The sequence below is a fragment of the Petaurus breviceps genome, unplaced genomic scaffold, assembly GCF_028583685.1.
Source record: "Petaurus breviceps papuanus isolate PSGF00001 unplaced genomic scaffold, PetGlider_PUasm1.0 90784, whole genome shotgun sequence".
Taxonomy (NCBI): domain Eukaryota; kingdom Metazoa; phylum Chordata; class Mammalia; order Diprotodontia; family Petauridae; genus Petaurus; species Petaurus breviceps.
In genome coordinates this window covers 11,826,049-11,843,654 of record NW_027187345.1, presented here as the reverse complement: position 1 = coordinate 11,843,654, position 17,606 = coordinate 11,826,049, and the positions used below count along the sequence as shown (strand labels likewise).

Genomic DNA, 17,606 nt, shown 5'->3' with positions numbered 1-17,606 from the left:
CAGCAAGCGTACTGATTTGAGGATATTCTAAAATATAAATAATTTAAAAATAGAGGAATATCTTAGTTTTTGATTAATTTTTTTTAAATGGACTTTTTCTTCTTTGCTACCCTACACAGGCTATACACTCAGTTGCCTGGCATCATGAAGGAAAACAATTCATTTGTAGTCATTCAGATGGCACTTTGACAATATGGAATGTAAAGTCTCCCACCAAGCCTGTACAAACAATTACTCCACATGGTAAGGCTACTTACGATTTAATACTCATTGCATTGTGACAGGTTATTTTGTACAGTCTTCTTATTTCAAGGTGAACTGAAATGTTTTTGACATATGCATGTATGCTTTTCTATTTTAACAACCCAAAAAGAAAGATTACAAATTCATTTTGTTAAAATTGTAATTATACGTTTTAAATCCACTGGTATTTTTTCTGCCAAAGATTTATGAATTTAAGCTTTGGAAGGTTGAGGAAAAATATATTTTTTATTAAGGAATCATTTCTTGAGAATGTCCTTTCTCTAGTAGTTTGAAAAATCTGCTTTGTGAAATAATGGATGAGCAAGTAACTTATACTCTGGAACTCAATTTCCTCATTTATTAAATGAATGAGTTGGAATACCTGAATATGAATGTACCTAGAACCTATTAATGTTTTGTGACCATGATTTTGGGCATAGGGGCTGGATCTGTGATTTCACTGTTAAAGTGACCTAATTCACTATACCCTTGTAGTTCAGCACCTTCGCAATTTATTCACTTAGAGAGTTGACTAGATCTTGGAGATGTTTAGTGACTTGCCTAGGGTCACACAGCCAAAATGAATGTACTAGCAGTGCTTCCTGGCTGTAAGACTGACTCTCTTAACCACATCTCAGGAATCTATGACTACTTCAAACTGCAGAAAAAGCTTTACACTTTCCTTACTATGACATACATAGGAGAGTCAATAAATATTTTCTAAACACCTTTAAGAATATTATATGATTTATTTTTTCCAACAATGTATGAACTTAATGACTTTTGCATAATGGTTTCATTAACTTTTGTAGATGATTCACAAACTGTGACTCTTAGTTGCTACTTATGTCCCACTGCCCCCCAGTATTTTTCCCTTCTGCCACTACTACCACAAAATAGCTATGTAGAAGTAGGGGTAATTTTTTATACAAAAATATAAGTCTACATTAAATACACTGAGCTTTATAAAAGAGATTTTATATTAAAATTATTTTTTTAAATAAGTAAATTGGAGGTTGGATTTTTTTAATGTAGTTTTCTTTTGGCTTCTATTAATACTAAATTGTGTACATGTATGTTTTTTTTTATTTCAATTTATTTATTTACTTTTAATTTACAACATTCAGTTCCACAATACCTTGAGTTTCAAATTTTTTCCCCCTTTTTATCCTCCCCCCTCCCTCCCATGGCAGCATGTAATACAATATAGGTTCTGCAAATACCTTCATGTTGAACATTAGTCATGTTGTAAAGAAGGATTATAACCAATGGGGTGAACAATGAGAAAAAAGGGACAAAACAAAACAAAACAAAACACAAACAAGAGAGAGCAAGTAGTTTACTTCAATCTGCAGATTCTGTAGTTCTTTCTCTCGATGTGGATAGCCCTTTCCATCATGATTCTTTTATAGTTGTCTTCTAACCTTGTATTGCTTAGAGGAGCCCAGTCCATCAAAGTTAGTCATCACAGATACCATGTGTCTGTAATTTTGTACAAAGTTCTGGTTCTGCTCTCCACACTCAGCATCAGTTTATATAAGTCTCTTCAAATTATTATGAAGTCTGTCTGCTCCTCATTTCTTATGGCACGATAGTATTCCATTACATTCATATACAAAAACTTGTTTAGCCATTCACCAATTGATGGGCATCCCCTTAATTCCCAATTCTTTGCCATCACAAGTAGAGCTGCTTTAAATATTTTTGTACATACAGGTCCTTTTCCCACTCCTATAATATCTTTGGGATACAGTCCTAGAAGTGGTATTGCTGGGTCAAAGGGTATGCCCTTTTATTATAGCCCTTTGGGCATAGTTCCAGTGTTTTTTTTAAATAAGTGTACATCCAAAGGCATTGCAGTAAAGAAATTTAAGAAATAAATGAGTATGGCTTTTATTTTCTGAAGTAACAGGGATTTGTAGAGGATTTTTTTTTCTTGCAGTGGTTGATTATTTTAATAATATTTGAAGCAACATGATATGCAATATAAATTGCTAATATTTTATAACAGTAGTCATCATTCAGAAATTTATTTTACATTTTTGCAATAGAATTTAATGGTATACTCAGAAGACATTTCTCTTTGGTAGAGATTTCACCTTGCCATCGTTCACTAAGCATATTTTCTTCTTACTGCTATTGTTCCAATAGAGGAAGTTTGGTGTCTAGATGCCAGGGCTGCAAATCAGGTTGCTTACACAGTAAGCCTTGAAGTATTGCTGAAACCTCCAGCAAGATTTAAGTTTTGACAACTTCACTGAAGCCTGGGAAGTTAGAGCAGCAAAACATTAGCAACAGTGGCTAGTTCATATTAAGGCATTTCTGTCATCTATTTCTAAATCCACAAGAAAATGAAATGGAGGAGCAACATGTCATAAATACATAAAATGCTGGACTTGATGTCAGGAAGATTTGAGTTAAAACTCCCAAACCAACATTTAGCTGTGTGTGCTTGGGCAAAATCAGATAACCCTGCTCAACCTTATCAGGAAAGTGGGATTGGTTATAATATCTGTATTACTTACTTGACAGCATTGTTGTCAGACTTTAAATGACTATGTAAAGTGCTATGTAAACCTTTAAGCATATAATAAATGTCATCTGTTGTTATTTTATTTTTTTGCTTTTTGGAGGGGGAATATAGGGCAATTGGGATTAAATGACTTGCCCAAGGTCACATGACTAGTAAGTGTTAAGTGTCTGAGGCAGGATTTGTGAACTCAGGTCCTCCCGACTACAGGGGTCAGTGCTCTATTCACTGTGCCACCTAGCCGCCCCTTATCTGTTGTTATTAAGTCAGTAGAAGCAAATTAGTGTTGATCTAGCTATCTGAAATCTATCTGCAAAAAGAAGAATAGATAATAACTTATTGACTTGCCTAAGTGAAAATTTCATCCTTCAAAAGATGGAGAAACCAATAAGGGTAAATTACGTTCTGGTTCTGATTCTTACTTATGGGGAAGAATTGTTTTCTGTGATAGAAATAGGAACCTGGAGGGATGTAACTACTCTATTTTATGGTTTATGATGGAGAAGAGGAAATCTGGATATAATATGATATGTACTGTAGATTTTGGGAAAGAAGATTTCAAAAGGGTTTGGTGGAAAAGATAGGTAGACTTCTATGTACTAAAATTTTAAGTAGGGTACCAGACTATATGAGAGATGCTCAAGAATAAAATTTTGAAGCTACAAAGAGAAACAATTCCACTGAGGAAGAATAAAATTAGGGTGGGGGCTAGGAGGTGATGTATAAGTTGTCTAAGGGGGATAAATCAGCTCATGTTAGAAATAGAGCAGGGTAGAGCTTTTAGGTCAGTCCATGTGGAGAACTGGGCCTGTGAGAGTAGCTCTGGTACTTCTAGACTGTGTGAGATAGGAAAAAAAGTAAAAACTAATATAAAAAGTCATGCTAGACTAACCTTATTCCTATTTTTTTTTACCAGTTTACTGAATTATTGGGTGCAGAAAGTATTGTTGATATATTTTAACAAAGATTTTGATAAAGTACCTCATACTATTTTTATACTACTAGATGTAGTTTAGATAGTACAGTTAAATGGATTAAAAATGTTTGAATGCCTTGACTCAGAGTAGTTGCTAATAGCTCAATATTATGACAGAAGATCTTCATCAAAATACTCTAGGGACCTTTGAAGGCTGTGTGCTATTTAACATTTTTTTCAGTAACTCAATGGCATATAAAATATGACCATCAAATTTACAGATAATGCAGAGCTGGAAGGGTTAGCTAACACTGGAAAATACAATCAGGATACAAAAGGATGTTTCTAGGCTAGAGCACTGGACTGAAACTAGTAAGATGAAATCCATTAGGGACAAATATAATATATCACATTTGGGTAAATAAAAATGCTAGAAGTACAAGATGGAGGAGGCATGGATAGATTGCAGTTCATTACTTTTTCTTTTTTTTAAAGAGCTATACTTGAAATAGCATTTGCAAAGATCTTAGTGTGGTAAGGAAAACAAAATTGTCTCATTTGTTTTGTTGTGAAATACTGGAAAAATCCTAATTCTAGGCATCATGTCTCAGAAAGTTGGAAGATGGATGCCATATTGTATATAAATAGTATTGCAGCTTTGCTTACTCTTATATTATTTTCCCATTAAAAAAAAACCAATAACCTTGCATTTATATAGTGCTTTCAAGTTTTCTAAGTATTTTACATATTATCTTATTGTGTTCTCACTGAGACTGAGAAAGGTTAAATGACTTGCCCAGGGTCACAAGGCTAATAAGTGTTGGAGGTTGGATTTCATCTCAGCTCTTCCTTATTCCAGGTTCAGGCCTCTAGTCTCTATACCACCTAACTATTTAGTCTACCAAAACTCTTAAATTCAGGGTTGTAAAACTTTTTTTTTTCTTATCTGAAGTCTTAAAGTTGATTACATTGAATGAGTAAAAAAAAAAGTAGCCAGTTCCTAACATAATCCTTCCATCAAGCTTGAGAAGTGTGGGCCAGTAATTGCTGGCATTTCAGTCTTATCCATTCCTGCCTCCTAATTACATAATTTTTTTTCTTGGAAAACTGCTATTTTACCTGAGAAGAGGGCATACCAGAATTTTCCAACTTTGCTCTACTTCCATTGGACCCAAGTTAGCATATCAAGCCAGAAATTTCCCTGGTGTCAACCTTAGAAGTTGTAGTCTCACTATCTGCCTATTGTTAATTCCTGTTCTAATTTTCATGAAGTAAACACAACTTAATTGAATTTTATTGATACAGTATTACCTAAAAAGGATTAACATGACACCTAGTGGTAAAGTCTGGTAGCTTTTTTTTAAATTAAGAAATTATTTCTTACAGAAAAAGACCACACCAAAAATATAAAAAAGCTACCAGACTTTACCACTAGGTGTCATTTTAATGTCATTTTAATCCACAGCCTTTCTGTGGATTCATTGTGCCAACTGTGCCATCTGTTCAGTGTTAAATTTCATGTTCAAAGACTATACTTGGAAATGCATGTTGCTGTTCAAAGGGAAAGATTGGGCAAGTGGTTGATTGCCACTGTCACCATTCCTTAGATGAGTAACTCAAAACATATAACCTACAAGTTGTTATTAGGGTCATTTTCAAAAATGAACACTCTCTCTCAAAAGTGTGTGTGTATCTGTGTGTCAGAAGTTGATTTCTAAAATTTAGAGTAGTTTCTTGCCTCCTCAGAAATATAGATAGATTTAAATACGGATAGATTGGTACTCTTAGTTATTGCTCTTCCTGAAGTTCTTATTGATCTCCCTATATTAGAGAGGTTGTTGCATAGGTGCTAGAGAGCCAACCTTGAAGCTAAGGAAACTGGTTTTAAATCCTACTTCTCACTCATGCTGGCTATGTGACTCTGGGCAAATTGTTTTAACCTCATTCATAAATTATAGAGGAAGTGAATTTGTGAGGTGATTTCTCAATCTAGGAATTTCTAATATCAATGAAATCAGAGGTTCTTTCCCTTTGGTAGGTTACTTAATATACCATAAGTCTCTCCCTTCTGTCTGCTGCCCAAACAATCATGACAAACATTTCTTTAAACGGATTATTTAAAATTCATCCACCTAGTGAGCCACAACAACAATGTTAAATACTTAAACCCTGCTCAATATTAATAGCTGTTTTTCTAATAGTAAAATTCTTTATATTACTTTGAGCTATTTATTTCTCCCTGAAAAACCTGAAACTGGAAAAAATAAGGGGCTTCTTAAATTTAAGATTCTCTTCTAGATTTGCCTTCAAAATATTATCCCATTATTAATCCTTCATAGAATTATTATGCCTTCAACAGATAATTCTTAAAAGATTTTCCCACAAAATGATAAAATGGAAAAGGAGTTGTAAGAGTAAGTCAATTAAATACTATCATTCTCAATTTCTGTGTCTTTAGAAAGAGGGTATGGGTTTAGATTCTTCTTAAATGCCTTAAAATTCTTAATTTCAAAGTCACTTTGGGAGGAAACAGCAATTTATCACTCAAATAGAATCATTTATAGAATTCCTGTTGTGTGTAAAGAATTATAGTAGAGGTTTAGAGGTCAGAGAAGGAGAAGGGAAGATAAATAGAAGGGACAATTCTTGCCTCTTGAATTTGGAAGAGAACTCTATGTTTGTAATAATCCAATAATAATTAGAGCTGGGAACTCTAGATTTCAGAGTTTCTTAGACACTAGTCCAGGGGTGGTGACTTCACAGAGTTTGTTTTCAGTCAAAGAACCTCAATTGAGGTCCTAGAAGACCACATGTGACCTCAAGGCCTCAAATTCCCCACCCTTGCACTAGTTCTTTTCCTCTTTTTATAAATAAAGAACCCAGTGCCCAGAGAGTAGAAGGAAAGTGACCAAGGTCACATCTGTAACGAAGTTCAAACTCATAACCTTTGACTTCAAATCCAAAGGTCTCTCATTGCATAAGCATTTATCATGTATCTACTATGCTCTAGTTTCCTCTCCCTCTTTCTTCTCTTTTCTCTGAGTTCCACTAGACCTGTAGAGTCTTAACTACAGTCTTGATGCCCTGTTCCCTTACCTTGAACCCTTAGGCAAAGGAGTTGTTGAGGCGGCTAGGTGGCGCAGTGAATAGAGCTCCAGCCCTGGAGTCAGGAGGACCTGATTTCAAATCTGGCCTCAGACACTTAACACAAAAACTAGCTGTGTGACCTTGGGCAAGTCACTTAACCCCAATTGCCCTACCTTCCCCCCTCCAAAAAGCAGAAAAAAAGAGAATTGTTTCAAGTAGCATACTCACAGGTGATAAATAGTATAGAACAAACCAATTCTTACAATGTCATGGAGCAGAATGGTGATTAGTAAGCTGAATTCAAGAAGGCTTTTGGAGCAGGTAGCTTTTATGTTTTGAAAGAGCTTATTTGGAGAGAGGAATTAGTACTTGAAAAGTATGTGCTGGTACATATACACATAAAGATTGAGGCAAGCAAGGTATTTTGAAGAAACAGTAAACCAGTTAGCTTAACTGGAGCAGAATATGAAAGAATTGTGTTAATTTATGACTTAAGAGGTATATTGAAGAAATACATGTGATATGTGGTAGCAATGGGGATAGCAGTATATCAAAACAATGTGTTTTCAAGCTAGTTATAGCCATCAGGTGACATTTTAAAGTGTTTTGCCTTAATTTTTCTTCCCGCTATGTCTTCTATGTAATAAAATTATTTAAGGAAAAAAACAAACCTGAAGCTATATGATGTAATGTATTTTTCTAAACCCAATTCATTCTGTGCTGATTTCCAGTTTTCTTTTTTTTTTTTTTTAAAGCAATAGGGGTTAAGTAACTTGCTCAAGGTTACACGGCCAGTTATTTCTGGGTGTGGTGCTGAATATCTGAGCCCGGATTTGATCCAGGTCATCCCGACACTGGAGCCAGTGCTCTTACTCGCTGAGCCACCTGGCCACCCCGATTTCCAGTTTTCTTGACAGATTTTGTCAAATAGGTAGTTCTTATCCGAGTATTTTATTATTGGGATTATCAAATATTTGTGAATTTTTTCCATCTTTATTTTTATAGAAACTTTAAAATTTCCATTATTAAGTATTTATTTTTTTTCTTCTTTCCACCCTCCCTCTGCTCACTGAAAAGAAATTGAAAAAGAAAACAAGGAAGGAAGATCAAAGTTAAAGGAAGGAACAATTGCTGTGTTATCATGAGCACAGTCAAAGAATACAAATTGACACTTTGATCATGTCCAAAAATGCATTTCTTACTTTGTGTATTTGTCCACCATGTTCCCATCATGAGGTGGGCAGCAATTTTCTTTATCATTCCTTTGGTGTCATGGTTGATCATTTAGTTGAATAGAGTTCTTAAGTCTTTCAGAATTGTTTGTTTTTACAGTTTTAATGTCATATTATACATTGTTCTTTTGAGTTACTTATTTCACTCTTCATTATTTCATACACCTCTTTCCAGGTCTCTCTGAAGCTGTCTTTTTCATTTTTTTTTCAGTACAATAGTATTCCAGTACATTCATATGCCATAATTTGTTGAAAGATACCTCCTTATTTTTTAGTTCTTTTACAAAAAGAGCTACAATAAGCATTTTTATACATAACGGAATTCCTTTTTTTTGATCTTTTTGGAGTGTATGCCTAATAGTCATATCAGTGGGTCAAAGGGCATATACTGTTTAATAATTTCTTAGTCATAATTCCAACTTGTTTTTCCAGAATGTTTGGACCAATTCATAGCACCACCACCTTAAACATTGGTGTGCCTGTTTTTCCATAGCCCTTCCATAGAATTTGTCTTTTTTTTAAAATTTGTTAGCTTTGACAGGTTGATAAATATAAGGTTGAACTTCAGAATTGCTTTAATTTGCATTTCTCTAATTATTAGATATTTAGAGCATTTTTATATATTTATTGATAGCTTAGATTTATCCCTTTGAAAATTACCTTTTCATATACTTGACCATTTATCAATTGTACAAGGACTATTATTCTTATAAATGTAAATCAGTTCCTTATATATTTTGGAAATGAGACCTTTATCAAATAAACTTGCTGAAAAGATTTTTTCCTGGTTAATTATGTTTCTTATAATCTTGGCTGTATTGGATTTATCTATGCAAAGCCCTTTTAATGTAAATTAAGTTTAAAATTGTTTATTTTTAAAGATACAACCTTTTATATCTAGGTCATATATCTGTTTGGAGCCTATTTTGGTATATGGTGTGAGGTGTTGATCTAAACTTAATTTCTGCCATGTTGCTATTCACTTTTCCCAGTAGTTTTAAATCAGTTATTGAGTTTTTTATTTTTGAATGTTATGTGTCTAATTTTGAGAAACTTTCTTGTGGGAATCACAGAACTTCCCAGGCAGGGTCAGGGAGTTAGCCCGGACAAGCTTCCACTGTCCACTGCTTCTCTGGGGGCCGTTAGGAAGATCCACATTGTTTGCCCCTTAAAATGGCAAGCCCCTTCTCACTGAAAGAACTCCCAACTCAGAAACAGAGTGGGCAGAGAGGAAGGTGTTTATTAAGCTTCTGGTGCAGAAGCCTGTGTAGTGCTCACTAGGAACACACCCACACTGATAGAGAAGCTGGAGCGAGGTTATACAGTTCTGTCCTTACTGGTAGAGTTAGGGTTAGTTGAAATTCCTCAGATTCCTTGCTTTATTTCCCTATATACCCTCTTTATGCAGATTATGTAGCCTTGGTAGTGAGGATACTTGTGACCAGGGTGTGACCTCTAGAGTCTGAGCTGTTTGTCATACCTCCAACTTTCCTGTTCTCCCTGGCACCAGGATGACCATTGTCTTAGTAAATAAGATAATCAAGCTTCCCCACAGCTATTAATCATCTCCCAATAACTTTTGTGGGAGCAAAACAAGATACCATAAAATCCCTTCTTACACTAATTGATTCCATTAATTGATCATTTATTTTTTAACCAATAACAAGTTATTTGGGGAATCAATACTTTGTAGTATAGTTTGAGATTTGGTATTACTAGGTTCTCTTCCCCACTTTTCTTTTTATTTTTTTCCTTGAGATTCTTGATATTTTTTTTCCTTTAGATGAATATCATTTTTTTCCTAGTTTGATTGACATAGTACAGAATAAATTACTTTAGATATGTCTGCTCATGACAAGAGTCTGTCTTAATTTCTATAAAGTATTTTGTAGTTTTATTTATATGATTCTTGTGTTCATCTTGGCAGGTTTACTGCAAGTACTTTATACATTATATAGTTCTTTTAAATGGAATTTCTTTTTCTATCTCTGCCTGTTAGTATCTTTAGGATTCCTAACTCTGTTATCCAGCGTTTTAGCAGTCCTAACTATCTTGTGCCTTTGGGAGATAGCATGGCAATATCAGAAAGAATACTTGACTTAGAGGCAGGAAGTCCTGGATTTAAATTCTAGCTGACATTCACTAGTTGTTTAACTATGTGAAAGTCATTTAACCTATTCAACACTGTTTCCTCATCTTCAAAATAGGGATAATAATACTTGTATCACCTAATTTATAGGGCTATTATGATGATCAAATAAGATGTTTATAAAGTCAGTCAATAAACATTTATTAAGCACCTCTTGTGTGCCAATTACTGTGCTAAGAGCTGAGGATAAAGTGCTTTGCAAAACTTAAATTTGTGTAAATGACAGTTCTTATCCCCTTACTATCATGACATCTTTTGTATGTGCCTCCTTCTGTTCTCTGACATTGCCAGCCTACCTGGTATAGGCCTTCATTACTTCACACCTGTATAATTTTAATAGACTACTTTTTGCTCTTTATAAGTCTCTGCTGTAAGTCTCTCTGTTCTCGAGTTGATCCTCAAATCAGTCATCAAAATGATCTTCTTAAAGCATAGGTCTAACCATGTCACCCCCCCCCCCCCCAACCCCATTCGATCAACTCCAGTGATTCATCCATCACTTCCATTGTAAAATATAAAATCCTCTGGTGTTGAAAACTCTTCATAACTTGATCCCCTCCTAATTTTCCAGTCTTTTTATTCTCCCACCCCTACGCCCCATACTCTGTGATCTAGTGATACTGGCCCTATTTGCTGTTTCTCACATAAGATACTTGATCTCCAAAGTCCAGATATTTCTTTTTTTTTTTTATAAAGCAATCAGAGTTAAGTAACTTGCTCAAAGTTATACGGCCAGTTATTTCTGGGTGTGGTGCTAAGTATCAGAGCCCGGATTTGATCCCAGGTCATCCCGACTCTGGGGCCGGTGCTCTTACTTGCTGTGCTACCTGGCCACCCCAAAGTCCAGGTATTTCACTGACTGTACTCCATGCTTAGAATTTTGTCCCTCCTCATTTCTACCTGCCTTGTTGTGGTGGAAGGACTTTCATAACTCCATGAAACTATGAGCTATGCTATGCAGGATTACTCAATGAGGATGTCATAGTGGAGAATTCTGACAAAAGTAGATCCGCTGAAGAGGGAAATGGCAAATCTCTCCAGTATTTTTGCCAAGAAAACCCCATGGACAGTAGTAAAATGATTAGAGATGACATCAGAAGATGAGCCCTTAAGGTCAAAAGGTGTCCAATATATATGCTGCTGAGGAAGAGTAGAGGACAACTATGAGTAACTCCAGTGTTAATTAAGTGACTGAGCTAAAGCCAAAAGGAAGCTTAGCTGCTGATGCATCTGGTAGTGAAAGAAAAGGGTGATATTATAAAGATCACTATTGCTTAGGAACCTGGAATGTAAAATCTGTGAACCAAGATAAGCTGGATGTGATCAGATAGAAAATAGATTAAACATCAACATATTTGGTGTCAGTGAACTTAAATTAATGGTAATGGGTGAATTTAATTCAGGTGATCACGACATGTAGTACTGTGGGTAAGAATCCCTGAGAAAAAATGGAGTAGCCCTCATAGTCAATAAAAGGGTGAGTGAGAGGTATAATCTCAAAAATGAGAGAATATTCTCTGTTCAAATCCAAGGCAAATCATTCAACAGCACAGTAATACAAGTCTGTTCTGCAGCTGCTGATGCTGAAGAGGCCAAAGTTGATTAGTTCTATGAAGACCTACATCTTCTAGATATGACACCAAAAAAGATGTCATATTCATCATGGGGGATTGGAATGCAAAGTAGGAAATCAAAAGATAATTGGAATAACTGGTAAGTTTGGCCTTAGAGTACAAAATGAAGCAGAGCAAAGACTAATAGAGTTTTGTCAAGATAACTCACTGGTCATAGCAAACACTTTCAACAATCCAAAAGGCAAATATATGCATGGACATCACCAGATGGTCAGTGTAGAAATCATATTGATTATATATGCTTAGCAGCCAAAGGTGGAGAAGCTCTATGCAGTCAGTTAAAACAAGAACTAGAGACAACTTTTGCTCAGATCATGAACTTCTTACTACAATATTCAGACTTAAGGAAAGTAGGGAAAATCATTACACCAAGTAGTTACGATCAAAATAATGTCTGTTATGAATATGAAGTGGAGGTGATGGATAGATTTGAAGGATTAGATCTGGTAGATAGAGTGCCCAAAGAACTATGGATAGAGGTTTGCAATACTGTACATAAGGCAGCAATGAAAAACATTACAAAGAAAAAGAGCAGGAAAGCAACATGGCTGTCTGATGAGGCTATACAAATCACTGAGGAAAAAAAGGAAAGGTAAAGGAGAAAGGGGAATATATACTCAACTGAATGCATAATTCCAGAGACTAGCAATGAGAGATAAGACAGTTTCTCAAATGAGCCAAGCAAAGAAATAGAAGAAGAAAAAATAGAATGGGAAAAACAAGAGATCTCAAGAAAATTAGAGATATCAAGGGGATGTTTCATGTGGAAATAGGCATGGTAAAAGAAAAAAATGGTAAGGACTTAACAGAAGCAGAAGAGATTAAGAAGAGGTGGCAAGAATATACAAAAGAACTATACAAGAAAGATCTTAACATCACCAATAACTCAATGGTGTGGTTACTGATCTAGAACCAGACATCCTGGAGAATGAAGTCAAGTGGGCATTAGGAATCATTGCTAACAGTAAAGTGATAGAATTCTATCTGAGCTATTTATTTATTTATTTTTGCTTTCTGGAGGGGGTAAGGTAGGGCAATTGGGGTTAATTGACTTGCCCAAGGTCACACATCTAATTTTGTGTTGTGTCTGAGGCCGGATTTGAACTCAGGTCCTTCTGACTCCAAGGCTGGTGTTCTATTCACTGCACCACCTAGCCACCCCTAGCTGAGCTATTTAAAATCCTAAAATATATTATTGCTAAAATATTGCACTTAATATGCCAGAAGATTTGGAAAACTCTACAATGGCCACTGGATTGGAAAAAATCAGTTTATATCTCAGTGCTAAAAAAGGGCAATGCCAAAGAATGTTCAAATTACCATACAATTGCTTAACATCAAAAAAACCTCATTTCACACACCAGCAAGGTTTTACTTAAGATTATGCAAGCTAGGCTTTAGCAATATGTGAACTGAGAATTACTGGAAGAGAAGGATGGTTTTTGAAGAGGCAGAGGAACTAGGAACCAAATTGACAATAGTTTACTAGATCATGGAGAAAGCAAGGGAATTCCAGGAAAACATTGACTTCTGCTTAATTGACTACACTAAAGCCTTTGACTGTATGGATCACAAAAAAAAAATGTGTCAAGTCCTCAAAAAAGTGGGAATACCATATCATCTTACTTGTCTTCTGATGAACCTGAATGTAGGCCAAGAAATATGGATAGAACCAAACATGGAGCAACTGATTGGTTTAAGATGAAAAAAGAAGTACAATAAGAGTGTATGTTGTCTTATTTATTTCTCTTATGTGCAGAATACATTATGCAAAATTCCAGGCTGAATGAATCAAAACTGGAATTAAGGTTTCTGGTAGAAATGTCTACAATCTCAGTATGCAGATAGTACCACTCTGATGACAGAAAATGAAGATGAATCAAGAAATTTCTTGATGAGAATGAAAAAGGAGAGTGTAAAAGCTGGCTTGAAGGTTTTTAATAAAAAAAATTTAATTTTTAAATAAATTTTTAAATGAATTTTAAAATAAATTTTTAATAAAAAAAAACCAACAAAGTGACATCTTGGCAAATTGTCCCATCACTTCCAGGAAAATAGAGGGAGAAGAAATGAAAGTAGTGTTACATTTTATATTCTTGGGCTCAAAGATCACTGTGGATGGTGACTGCAACCATGAAATTAAAAAATGTTTGCTCCTTTGAAGGAAAGCTATGGCAAATCTAGACAGCATACTAAAAAGCAGAGATATCACCTTGCCAAAAAAGGTCTGTAATAGTTAAAGCTATGGTTTTTCCAGTAGTAATGTATGGCTGTAAGAGTTGGACTATATGGAATGCAGACACCACAGAATCAACACTTTTGAATTGTGGTGCTAGAGAAGATTCTTGAGAATCCTTTGGACACCAAGAAGATCAGATCAATCAATACTTAAAGAAATTAGTTCAAGCTATTAACTGAAAGGTCAAATATTGAAGCTGAAGTTTAAATACTTTGGCCACATAATAAGAAGATGGGGCTCGTTGGAAAAACCCTAATGTTCGGAAAGATTGAAGGCAAAAGGAGAAAGGGGATGGCAGAGGATGAAACTGATAGATAATATCATGGAAACAAGAACCATGAACCTGGACAGATTTCGAGAGATGGTAGAATATAGAAGGGCATAGTCCATGGGGTCACAAAGAGCCAGATATGCCTGAACAACAAAATCTCTACCTTCTGGCTTCTGTGGTTTCCTTCATTCTTAACTAAAATCCTGCCTTCTACAAGAATCCTTTCCTATTCCCCTTTAACATGCCTTCCTTCTGTTGATTATCTCCAGATTATCTGGTATATATCTTGTGTACATGGTTGTACTCTCATTAGTCTGTGAGCTCTTTAAGAGCTGGGTCAATTTTTTGCCCTTTGCATCCCCTGGACTTAGCCCAATATCTGGAACATAGGAGCCCTTTAAAAAATGCTTTTTAACTTAACCTGACTTTACTTTGTCCAACACTAGCTGTTTTGCCATCAGACATGTACTGAGTGTAGCTTGGATGAAATGTGGACTATAAAATGACAGATTTTCAGTACTGCATCCTGTTTTATGTGCAGATATTTATCAGCCTCCCAAAAGACTATGACAAGAGTTATAAATGAAACTACTGGATTTTGCTTTAATTTTGTTCTTGTTAAATTTCCTCTGACAAGAGTCCTGTATTTAGCATTCCTTTTATGTGTAGGAATGAATAACCTGCCCCATATTTTATTTATGTTTTACACTGAGGCCCTAGACAGATGAGCCAACAACTAAAATTGCCCCTGGGATTTTGGGTTGGTAGACTGGTGTTCTAGAGCGTTACAATGATAAAACTCTGAGAATTAAGTTTGGTCCAAGCCATGTTACTGTGTCAAGACAGATGAGTGGATAAAGTACTCTAGCTCCTGTGATACCCCGGGAATGAGTCTTCCAAAAGTTAGAATAAAATTATATCACTAGAGTGGAAATCATAGTTCAGAGGAGGAAACTGAAATCCAGAGAAGTTGAGTAACTTGCCCAAGATCATCACACTGGTGTAGGTAGCAAAACTGGGGCTTTGAACTCCTGTCACCTTGATCCAAAATCTAGCTGCCTACAAAGCTATCAGGAAAATTATAAACTTACATCTTTTGTGTCAGGAAAGTTACTGTTTTTTAAACTGACAAGGAGTGATTTTGGTCAATTTTTATTTACTCTCTTATTCAGATTTATTTTCATCAGACCTGTGATTTCATCAGTGTAGGGAGCTCCCATCAAGAAAATCCTCCTGCCAGTGCCTCTGCCATCTCTGTGATAGACCACATCAGAGATTTGGCTTTGGGAAATAAGAGGTTAAATGATTCCTTAGGTCCTAAGCTAGTATGTGATAGAGGCAGGAGTTGAACCCATGTCTTCCTACTCTAACTACTGCATCAACTGTTTAGCACTTGTTTTCTTTTTTTAAAATTTCTTTTTCTCAATAATTTATTATTTTAAAAATAAATTCCTTTAAAAAATTAAATTGCCCTCACTATCCACCACATGTTGGGCAAATTAAATACAACCAAATAAAAATACTCACAAGCCCCCTTACCCTCAATCCTTCAACATGTATCTATATAATATGGCAAAACAAATTCCAACATTAGCTGTATCTGAAAATGTATGTCTTTTTTCTGCATTATAAGTCTATCCCCCTTCTGTCAGGAGGTTATGTGTTTCATCTATTGTATTCATTACATTGAACACAGTTCTAAAATCTTTCCAAGTTATTTTTCTCTATGTTATCATTGTATAAGCTGTTTTCCTAGTTCTGCTACCTTTATTCTGCTTGGTAAAGACTTCATAAAGGTCTTCCTAGTTTACTCTGAAATGACCCATTTGACTACTTATGACACAATAATATTACATTGCATTTATATACTGCAGTTTAACTGTTTCCTGATGGAAGATACCTCCTTAGTTTTTAATTTTTGGCTATTATAAAAAGAGCTGCTGTAAATATTTTTGGGGCGGCCAGGTGGCTCAGCGAGTAAGAGCACTGGCTCCAGTGTCAGGATGACCTGGATCAATGGATCAAATCCGGGCTCAGATACTCAGCACCACACCCAGAAATAACTGGCCGTGTAACCTTGAGCAAGTTACTTAACCCCAATTGCTTTAAAAAAATGTATATATATATATATATATATATATATTTTTTTTTTAACATATAGGTCCTTTTCTTCTCTTTCGTTTTTTAGGGGTATAGACCTAATAGGACCAAGTAACTAGGTCCAAGTCTATATGCACAGTTTGGCAACTCTGGAGGCATAATCTCAAATTGCTTTCCAGAATGTTTTGGAGCAATCCAAAGTTCCACCAGCAGTTCACTAATGTATCTATTTTCCCATAATCTTTTCAACTTTTATCATTTTCCTCTTTTGTTGTCTTTGCTAGTCCATTAGTTGTGAGGTAGAACCTCAGTATTGTTTTAATTTGTAATTTTGATTTTTAGTGATTTAGAGCATTTATTCATCTGTTTACTGATTGGATTATTCCCTTTGAAAACTTCTTGCTAATATTCTTTTTACCATTTGTCTATTCGAACTTAGTCTTGTAAATTTGTACCAGTTCCTTATATATCTTGAAAATGAGGCTTTTGTCTAAGGAACTTGTTGCCCAGATTTTTCCTCTCATTTATCTATCTTCCTTCTAATTTTTTTTTTAATTTTTAAGCAATCGGGGTTAAGTAACTTGCTCAAGGTTACATGGCCAGTTATTTCTGGGTGTGGTGCTGTGTCTGAGCCCAGGATTCGATCTCCAGGTCGTCCCAACACTGGAGCCGGTGCTCTTACTCGCTGAGCCACTCTTCCTTCTAATTTTTACATTAGATTTATTTGTACAAAATCTTTTAAATTTTACATAGTCAAAATTGTCTATCTTGTGTAATCTTTGATAATTACCTTGGTAAATTATCTTATGTGATCCTCTCTATTCCTTATTTAGTCATGAACACTTCCCCTATCTACATAGATCTGAAAGGTAATTTCTTTCTTGTTCCTCTGCTTTGTTTATGGTAGTACCTTTTTTAACTAGACTGGTAATAGTATACTCTTATAGAAAAGGATTGTATGTTGACTTGGAAACAAATTAACAGTATCTATGTAATATTGTATTTTGATTTATTTTGTTAAGAATTTCTAAGTTACATTTTAATGTGGTTTGGAGTGGCACTTGGAAGTTTGGCCAGCAGGAGTTTTGATACCTGTGATCTAGGCCATGTATTCATATGAAGCTAATTTCTTCCAGAATGATGTCCAGTTTTCCCACTAGCTTTTACCAGATAGTTGTACTCAAAACCCCTCACCCTGATCATGG

General features: G+C 35.2%; 1 protein-coding gene across 4 annotated transcripts in view; it reads left to right on the top strand.

Annotated features, from left to right (window-relative positions):
- STXBP5 (syntaxin binding protein 5) overlaps positions 1-17,606 on the top strand; it is a 202,417-nt gene that overhangs the window by 64,797 nt on the left and 120,014 nt on the right. For all 4 annotated transcript variants that reach the window (XM_069069727.1, XM_069069725.1, XM_069069724.1 and 1 more), the window contains exon 8: positions 120-243. In XM_069069727.1, the coding sequence (XP_068925828.1) occupies positions 120-243 (124 nt within the window). The remainder of the gene's footprint in view (positions 1-119; positions 244-17,606) is intronic.